At 44.6% G+C, this 10,037-nt stretch overlaps 1 protein-coding gene across 6 annotated transcripts; it reads right to left on the bottom strand.

Annotated features, from left to right (window-relative positions):
* Positions 1-2,885: 2,885 nt before the first annotated feature.
* Positions 2,886-9,723, bottom strand: LOC144058499 (uncharacterized). Of its 6 annotated transcripts, XM_077576995.1 has the most exons (4): positions 9,662-9,719; positions 9,412-9,561; positions 5,698-7,560; positions 2,886-4,387 (listed from the first exon to the last, which is right to left on the bottom strand). In XM_077576995.1, the coding sequence occupies exons 3-4, from the start codon at positions 7,534-7,536 to the stop codon at positions 4,064-4,066; spliced, it is 2,163 nt and encodes a 720-aa protein (XP_077433121.1). In that variant the 5' UTR covers positions 7,537-7,560; positions 9,412-9,561; positions 9,662-9,719; the 3' UTR covers positions 2,886-4,063. The 6 variants fall into 6 exon arrangements, with proteins under 6 accessions (XP_077433121.1, XP_077433123.1, XP_077433120.1 ...); XM_077576997.1 differs by lacking the exon at positions 9,412-9,561 and having other exon boundaries at positions 9,662-9,723; XM_077576994.1 differs by lacking the exon at positions 9,662-9,719 and having other exon boundaries at positions 9,412-9,655.
* Positions 9,724-10,037: the final 314 nt, after the last annotated feature.

The raw sequence follows: 10,037 nt of genomic DNA, 5'->3' as shown, positions 1-10,037 counted from the left end.
TTTTACCATTACGGTTACAGTGAAAGTGAACTAAAGCGCGGGGGGGGGGGGGGGACGCGCTGAACTAAATCACCCATGTTTTACCTTGTCTAAAAACCTGCAAAGAGGTGTTTGTCTGACGTTGCAAACTGTACGTTTCTGTATGTGTGTGTGTGTGTGTGCCGGCTGGTAAAGTGGGGGAAGTGAGGATGTGGCAGGAGCACCTGTTCCTTCTTTTTGATGGACGGCCTGCGTGTGCTGGTTCAGCAGGCCACGGCGGAGGGGTGGGGTGGGGGGAGTAGGGGGGGGGGGGGGGTCTGTGTCCGTAAAGGCCGACGAGGCACAGCAACGCTTTGAAGTGGCAGTGCAGGGGACATGCGCCAGCCAAATGGCGGCGATAGTGTGGGAGCGCCGCAGGGGTTGATGGGAAACCTGGCGGAAAAAAAATACCGTGCCACTTTGGATTATGAGTTTGATTCTTTCATTGATCAAGCTTGCCACTCACATCAAATCAATTTTCCCCATTGAAATGGGTTGAAATGTGATCATTCAGTTGGCCTAATAAATGATATTTTGTCGCTAATTTGCTGATTTCGTCTATGAAGGAAAGATGACTACACATACCAGTAACCACCACTAGGTGCAAATATTTGACTAGCTCTGCGCTTTGGCAAGCCAACCTTCGGCTCTGGTCGCTGCCATCGGATCCCAGTAGCGCTTGTCCTCATTAGGGTTCGTGGCTAAACTGGACCCAATCCCGGCTGCCTTTGGCAAGAGGCGGGGTACACCCTGTACTGGTCGCCACCCAATAGCAGGCCACATGTGGGCAATTTGGAGCTTTCAATGAATCAAGTTTTGTGAAGAAAAAAATGCCAACTCTGAAATTTGGACCTTGAACCTCTTGCCTGTGTTGCACAGGTGAATCAAGATGGTAAACTTTTGATTGAATTAATGCGGACAGCATCCACTGACATTTCAAGGCAACCTTGGATGTTTCCCACCTATGACATCATTTCACGCACGTAATTTGAAGTAAAGGTGATGTAATTGCTTGTTAGCCGTGGTTGAACTCCCTCTCTGATTACCACCTGACAGCGTTCTTCTTTTTCCTATGACAAAAAAAAAAAAAAACATTCCCTCAGTGTTAATCCTGCTCTCGAACCCTGCTTGATGTTAACCTTTTCCTTGGCGCAGTATCACATTTCTCCGTGGGTTCCATGCTGCAAAAGGCGCAGGCATTTACATGTACCCGGGAAGAAAATGTGCTTTTTCGGAGGGGGGGGGGGGGGGGGCAAGTTGTGCAGTAACTGAATATAGAGACTGGAGAGCCCTAAGAGATCTTAAATCATCGCCGTTACAAGTGCGACCTCACGTGGCCAAAACGAGCACTGCAGTATCAAGAGTCAATTTCCCCTGAGTTGAGACTCTCAGGTGCACACAAATTATACTGTTTTTGTTCCAGCAGAGCCGATAAACAGCCAATATGTCACGGAGCAGACTCAACCACAAGGGAATAAAATGTTCAAACAGCGAGACACTCATTCAAATGTCGCACAGCAACATTTTGCATTTCAATGGCTTGGCAGCGTAAAGCTCCTGATGCCGTTCCACTTCATCACTCATACACACACAATATTCTATTTGTATACAGCTGGTTTAATCAGTTGGTATTCATCTTGTAGGACCTTGTAGACTGAACGATGCAACAGTCTCATTCTAAGGACCATAAATGAACATTATATGTGAAGGAAAAAAATATTAATTAACCAAAAAGTCCTCATAATTATAAAAGAAAAGATAATAACAAATTTAAATTAAAAAATGACATTAAAAAACATTATTATTATTATTATTACATTAAATTTCTCCCCAAAAAACAATGACAGATCATTTCCAATAAATACAAATATATTTTTCCTTAAAATTGCAGGAAATTACTGGCAATTTTCTCATTTCTAGTTCCTCGTCGTAAAACGATCACAAGAGGGCGTCTGATACTGGTATTGGCCACTGTCGTGAGTACCGATGCCTTCAAATATTATATTTACACTAATAAAAAAAATACTCGGTCTTATTTCAAGGTATCTTTTTGTTGTTGTTCTGAATTAAAAAAAAAAAAGTGGTATCGAACATCTATATTATTACATACATCTCTAATTATATAATTAGGATGATGATGATTATTATCATCATTATTATTATTACAGTAAAAGTCAACCCAGACATTATTGATATTATTTTTCATATTGTTATTGCGGTTATTGTTATTATCACACTGAAATCGCCAGAGGAAATCATTAGTGGCGGTTGCCACAGCAGCATTGTTATTGGTGCATTATGATTAGTCAGCCACCTAACGGCCATCATTTAGTTTTGTTTTTAATGTATTATATGACATAATTAGCAGTGGTGTGAAAGTCATAGAATGCACTATTGGAATGATGTAAGTTATTGGACGGTTGACGCAGTGGCATGTTGTGATTAACTGAGCACACTCACCGGTAACTTTAGCGCGCGCACACAAGCGCACACTTGCCTCTCCTTCCACTGCCCCTCCATAAAGTCTGTTTGCCAAAGTATAATAAAGCCGAGCTTAATGCCTTCCTCTCGATGGGATCGCCACAAGGACCAAGTGGGGTCATTTGAACAATAAAAAAAGTATTTAATAACTATTTGGAGCTGTGCAGTGTTTGAGGAGCCTCTGCGGACTGACTGGATGGAGAGCACAAGTAAAAGTGCAATGCAATAAATGAGTATTGTTATCACACGGGAGAAGCAGAAGCTGTTTGAACTATGACCCTTGACCTTTTCTAATGTTGCAAACATGCAAAAAAAAAAAAAGTGCAAAGTTGGAAGTTGTCAAACTGTATTAAATACAATTGAATATACTTCACAAATTAACAAAATGTGAATATATATATTTATATAACATGTTGGAACAACTCATTTGGTCTTGAAATATATGTATTAAATACATCAAATCAACAGGCAACAAAATATACAAAGCTTTCTTTTTTTTTTTCAATTCACTCGATAAAAAAAAAAGTGAATATTGTGCTAAATGAAACAAGTGCAAATGACTCACAGTGTTTCTGTTCTGTTACGAAATATAGATTTCACTACAAGGTAGTGCAGCTCTCCTTGTTGAACACACTGAGAGGAGTTGAAGTTACTTTTAAGCACTTTAAGGTCATTGATTGTGTGGGAATGCAATTTCATGGAAACGTCACATTTTACAACAAAATCACCTTTTCCAATATTGAGCTGGCCAAATCAGCCAAAACGGTAATGATAAAGTATTTGTTGGCCATTAAAGTCCCTGTAAAGTGATCCTGAATATGGCTACACACACAAAGAGTGATAGGAACGATCCTGCCAAATTTGAAGGATTAAATAAATCTCGTGCACAAAATGAGGCTTCAACATGCTGAAAAATCAAGAAATTGCCGTTGTTGCGTCTGCTGAATTACCAACTTTCAATCAAATACCACTTTCACGACCTTGGACAAAAACAATGCTAGCTCAACTAGCATCTTTCTTATGCTTATACCATGTTGCAACGACGAGGCGCTCTAAAGTGGCTGCCGCAGCGAGAAACCCCTCTCCACATGCTGGCTGTCACGAAGGACTTAAAAAAACAACAACACTTTTCCGCCTTCTCTCCATGTTGTGAACATTTACAGCAGACAACGAGGCGTTCTAAAGCAGTCATGCCAGCAGATTATATGAGGGAATGATGCCTTTTCGGGGTGAATAACTGATGAGGGGAAAAAAGGTGCTCAAGTTCTTATGTAATGGGGGTGGGCCAGATCCCAAAGTGCAATATTGGGGACTGTTTTGGCCACGCCCCAAAAATCTGGGAAACTAAAATGACGACAGTTTTAACGCTATATGGCCGCAATAGAGCTCCGTTTTTCTTCTTCAAAAAAGTATCATGGATTTAGAGACAAATTTCCGGATTCACTTTACAGGGTCTTTAAATGCAATTGGAATAAGCATACATTCATATAAATAAAGTTGTTTTCAAAACATGAATATAAATATTGCAAGTGCTCCCGTTTTTTTTTTGTAAGTTTGGAACATTTTAAGTCTCCATTTCGGAATCAGAGTTTTCTAGATGAGACACAGTGGAGCTGTACCATTCAGCAGGATCTTCCTCTTCCTCGTGCCGAACGCCGCCGCGGTCGTTGAACATGTCCACGGCCACTTGGTGGAAAGGATGCTTGCGCTTGGTGTGGCGGCGCAGCGTGTTGCGCTCGGCGAAGCGCGTGTGGCAAAGTTGGCACTGGTAGGGCTTCTCCCCCGTGTGAACCCGTTGGTGGCGCTGGAGCTCGCCGGCCTCCCTGAAGCGTTTGGCACAGATGGGACACACGAAGTTCCTCTGACCCGTGTGGATGTGCTTGTGTCTCTGGTGGAGCGAAACAAAGACAGGAAATATTTTTATCCCGACTGTAAACCAAGCAAGAGCTGAAACACTTTTACATTAGCTACTCCAGTTCAGAGGGATGGCTGACAAGCAAATGCTAAAAGCTAGCACAAAGAAAGAAGCTGCTCCAGTTCAGAGGGGTGGATAACGAGCTAATACTAAAAGCTAGCACAAAGAAAGAAGCTGCTCCAGTTCAGAGGGGTGGATAACGAGCTAATGCTAAAAGCTAGCACAAAGAAAGAAGCTGCTCCAGTTCAGAGGGGTGGCTAACGAGCTAATGCTAAAAGCTAGCACAAAGAAAGAAGCTGCTCCAGTTCAGAGGGGTGGCTAACAAGCTAATGCTAAAAGCTAGCACAAAGAAAGAAGCTGCTCCAATTCAGAGGGGTGGCTGACGAGCTGATGCTAAAAGCTAGCACAAAGAAAGAAGAAGAAAACAACAGTAGCAACTGTAACGCTGTTTCTAATAAGTTAACAAGCTTGATGTTCTGCCAAAAGCACATCGCTATAGTCATTATGCTTGCTAGCCAGAAGCTTTGCAACACTGAGTTTGTTTTAATCAATCAATCAAAACCTTTATAAAACCCAAAAAATTAAACCCAATAAAACCGAGGCCTCTTTTACTCTCTTTTTTTTTTTTGTTTACGAAAGAACAGTGAAGCTATAGAGTATATCCAATTAGCATTGCTAGCTAAGGGACAAGTAGCCATGCTAGCCTAGCATGGTCCGTGTGGGAACCGTAATGTTTGCCCTACCATATTACATAGGCTAATTGCCCTGCGTTTGCTTCGTATTCTTTCTAATGATACATGACGAGTTTTGAACAGGGGTCAGGGAAAAATTGTCACCAACTTTCATGGGCCACATTATATGACGTCGAGGACCAAATTTGGCCCACAGAGTTTGAGTGAGACACCTGTGAGTTAACAGGTTTACCATCAGGGCCCACCATTTCAAACATAATCCACCAAACCTGGTGGAGTAGATTAAACCCAGATCTAATCCAAAATTGGGTATTTCAAACCACACTTAAATCATAATCCAGTTTTGGAAATCCAATCCTGCCTTGAATCCAGATTTGAGCCTGTGTTGAGAATTTCAAAACATCAAGTCCCAAATCTGGATCAGTTTGATCTGGATTCCAATACTGGGCCCAGATTATTCAACTAATTGCAAACATCAAGTCAATGTGTCCACAGTCTACAGATTATTTTCGGCTGGAGAGCGGAAACGCATGGCATGAATCCTGGATATCTTCCCACTTCCTGCTTTGCGTTTTTTTGCTGTGCACTGACCTGCAGATGGCTGGAGCGCTTGAAGGCTTTGCCGCACTGCTGGCAAACGTGAGGCTTCTTCTGCGAGTGGGTGATGGCGTGGCGCTCCAGGTCAGAGAGGTAAAAGAAGATCCGTGGGCACAGCTGACAGTAGAGCACCCGCTGGGCCGAAGGGTCGTTGGGTGACTCCGAGGGGGAAAGGGGGTCCAGTGGGTCAAGCGGGTCCAGAGGGTCTAGTGGCTCAATTTTAGGCGGCGAGGGAGGAGCGGCGGCACTGGAGAAGTACATGTGGTCATCCAGAGGTAAACGTTCAGAGTCCACCAGGGGGTCTGGATCTCGCATTTGAGCGTCTGAGAGATCGGACGTCAAAGTAGCAGCGGCTGCTGTTCGAGAAGATGGCTTATCGCTCTCATTCGAGACCTGCTCGGTAGGTATGGCTTCAATTCCAACAGAGGATTCGACGTGAGTAGGAACGAGTGACGAGGAAACGCTGGCCAGACTAGAGGCGAGGACGCTGCCGGATCCCCCTGATAGGATCACAGGCGGGTTGTTCAGGCCCAATCCCATGACAGGGTGAGGCAAGGTGTTACCGGAAGCCAGAGGAAGGGAGATCTGGGACAGGTGACCGGTTGAAGGGTGCAGGATGGCGATAGGGGTGGAGGTAGAGTCACCAGAAGAAAGGAGGAGGAAAATCGGGGTAGAAGCACCAGCGGTGTTGGTGGTAACAGACAGAGGAAGAGAAAGAATCAGTGGCGCAGAGGGGGGCAGGATAGAAGCGCTGGAGGAAGGCGTGGTCAGGATCTGGATGGGCTGGTTGGGGATGGACAGTCCAGAGTTCTCAGAGGAATTTGTATCCAAACCTCTGAAGACTTGCGGAGTCACAGACGGCGACCCGGACACCCGTGAAGGCATCGCATCACCGGAAGGTGCATTTAGTGCATCAGCCAAACTTTGGCTGAGGTCTGAACCTGCTGAAGAGGGCAACTGCGAGGCCCCTTCGTTCTCAACCGGGCCCTCGGAGCCGGTGACGTCCACTTGCGGCACCCTGAGTCCATCTGGACTGAGAGTGTATGGAATGCCCTGGTCGTCTATGAGGAGAAGGTCCTGGGCAAAGACGGAGGCGGGATAAAAGGTAGGCAGTTCCTCTTCATCCTCCTCCACGACGTCCCGGTCGCCCTCGCCCTCGTATTCGTCCACCTCCATAATCAGCAAACTGTCGCACGCGTCCAGAAAGCGTCCGTGTCTGGAGTCTCGGTTCACTCTTTTCTTGGGGAGGCTCAAGTCCAGCGGCTCGCTCTGCTCTTCGGCCCAGGAAAAGTCCTTCAGAGAGTCGTCGACTTGCCTCTCTAAATGTTCTTCCTTCACTCCCTGACCAAGTAATGTAACACCGCTGGATATATGGGCTTCTTTGAGGTTTTTGGAGAGATCCGATTGAATGGTCTCTGTGTCCAAAACATCTCCACTAGCGTGCGTCCCTGCCGTGAGCTTTATACTCTGGTCCTTGGTCTTGATGATAGATATTTGGTTTGTTTGTCGCGAACTACCGAAATGTGAGTCTTTGGTAGGTCTGGCGGTGGAGTCGGCATTGGGCATTGGCTGCCTCGACCCGCGAGTCTCTCTGATTTCCTGGGGGGCGGGCTCGCAAGTCCCGCCCACCGCTGGCTTTCTCCTGTTGATTGACAGAGCATCCTGGTTGACGGGGCACAACTGGAGGCCATCTTCCCCAGTAGCGTCCCAACCTGGCCCCTGCAGGTTCGTCTTTGGCTCCTCGCTCGGCAGCTCGGAGGATTCTGCACACGGGCTGCCATTTTGGACCTCCGAGCTGCTTCTTGACAGGACTGTAGCCAGCTGACCATCCATTTTGGGTCAAACCCATTTAGACATCTTGAATTTAAAAACACAACACATTAGTGAGTCCAATGAGCACAGCATGTGTAAAACAAACTGATTAATGATTAATTGGGGGCAAAAATATGTCATCACACTAGGGGTGCACTGATTGATCTTCCGCCCGATTTATCGGCCCCAATTTCCTTAGTTTTGGGGGATCGGTGATCGGCCGATGACTGTCCTCTTCTGCTGAGATGACTAATAAGCTTTTCATTTTTATTTCAGATAACTTCTTAATTTGCAGTTAAAACAACCCAATTGTATTATTTCACAGATATTGTTCAATGTTTTCCAATAAAATAAGATTGGAACTCTGAAGGCGTACGCTGCTTGCTATGAAAAAAATCGAGATCGGAAAAATCGGGATTATCTTTTTAAAAGATCGGAGAGCTGCCAGAAAATTGTGATCGGTGCACCCCTACATCACACAAAAAGCCATGCTAAGTTTCCACCATACTTGTTATTTTTTGCTTGATTGTTTCATATACATGGAAATGAAGTGTATTTCATAAAAACTATTCACTGTTACTTGCGTAATAAATGCATTAGCATTAGCAAAGGTTAGAGATGGGCTATGACATCGTGTAATACAGCATAAAATGGTACGCTCACCACTGTACTTGTTTGTCTTCCATTTGATGTTTTTTTTATGACCTAGAAGTGTATTTCATACAAATATCTACTATAATAATAACTATTATTAATGATATTTCATTACTATAATTATGACTTTAGCGTTAGCATAGCTTAGTCACAGATTACTGTCCAGCGTAAACGACCTTTCACACTACACTTTCAGTGTGAGAACACAAGTTCAAAAAACATCATTTAAGGCCTATTTGTGCATTTCATACACATATTTACCATAATCATGACTTATAAGAGTGTTGGCATAAGTTAGTGATGGACTGCGGCACAGTGTAAGAGGGCACAACAATGCTCAGTTAACAGCAGTACTTAACGTATTAATGTTGATTGATAATGGATGGATTGATGGATGTTTTATTGTTATGACACAGGAGTGAATATCATACAAATATTTACTCTTAACTATGAATTCATAACTGCGTTAGCATGTGGCACGTGGCATATTAGAAGTCACGCTCTGTAACCTAACCGCCATACCTATTATTAATTATTAATTATGACCCCAAAAAATATTTTATACTTTATACTTATGTTAGCATAGTAGACTATGGCGTGTTCATGCCGCACATTAAGGCATATTCAGTTAGCCTACTGTTTTTCTTTTCTTTTTTTAAATCAATTATCGATATATTCTATGCCTATATTTAGTGTAATTATGACATATTGTGATATGCTACGACGTCTTCCGACTTACATACACGTTGGGTTTAAGTCGCCGTCGTAGGAGTTGAACTCCGTCATAAACCGACTCACGAATGTGGGTCAAGTTAAGCGAGCAAGATGCTAATGAGCCTGTCACGTGACCTCACCGAACTACACGCGTCCTATCAAATGTGACGTTCACTGACACTCTGTTAAATTATGAAACGCATTGGAAAACAAATCTTAAAGGGCTCGTGTGGGGGTGTAGCCCAAGCACATTGAACGTCGCCTCTTCTACTTCCTCATTGAAGCACACAGTGGAAATAATATGACAATAATAAAACGTGGTAGAGGCTCTGTCTATATCGCAAAAGAAGAGAAAATGGTGATAAGAGACGAGTGAAATAGTAGGACGCCATTACGCACAGTCCAGGGTGCGAGCTGTCAGTGCGCCGTGACGAGGGGTTCGAACCCGCGACGTAGCCGGCTGGCCGGCCGGCACACTGACGCGTCGTCTCAACAGACGAGAAGCATGCACACGGGAGTTATATTTACAGTTTATGAGTGCAGGAAGAGAGACAGCCGCTGCTTCCTCCTCGAACCTCCAGCCAGCCATTTTAGAAGCCGAGGGTCCGAGCGTGAGCAGGACAAACTTTACGGCCGCCTCCCGAGCTTCTCGCCGCTGCTGACGACGACCGGACAACGCTATAAAAATGCATTTAAAAAAAAAAATAAAAATCTTCCTAAAAATTGAAAGTGTGCTCCACCCATATGCAGCCGCCGTGCTATGGAGGGACTGTCTTACCCGAGCCGCGCACGCTTCCGGAAGACCAAATATGTCTGAGCCGTGTGCAGGGTGATGCTGGCTGGGGCTCGGCGAGGGAGGGGTCAGGGGGAGTTGCTATGGCGGAGCAGCCTACCGGGTCCGAGCAGCGGCCATGCTCAGCCTATTAGGCATTTAGACTGCTGTGGAACCTGCAGCCTGCAGGCTCCCCGCGACCACTGGAGAGGATGGAGACGTTTTCATAAAGTCTGATGATATCCAGCTCTGGTATTGAGTCACACTTCCTGGACTGTATGATTGGAAACTCACTAAGCATCCACCAAAATGTGAAGATTTTTATGTTTTTATCTTATTGTGTTCATTATAATTTCACCCATTTGATATGTCACTTACCCTC

The sequence above is a fragment of the Vanacampus margaritifer genome, chromosome 9 (assembly GCF_051991255.1).
Source record: "Vanacampus margaritifer isolate UIUO_Vmar chromosome 9, RoL_Vmar_1.0, whole genome shotgun sequence".
NCBI classification, from domain to species: Eukaryota; Metazoa; Chordata; class Actinopteri; order Syngnathiformes; family Syngnathidae; genus Vanacampus; species Vanacampus margaritifer.
This window is presented reverse-complemented; position numbering and strand designations above follow the sequence as displayed.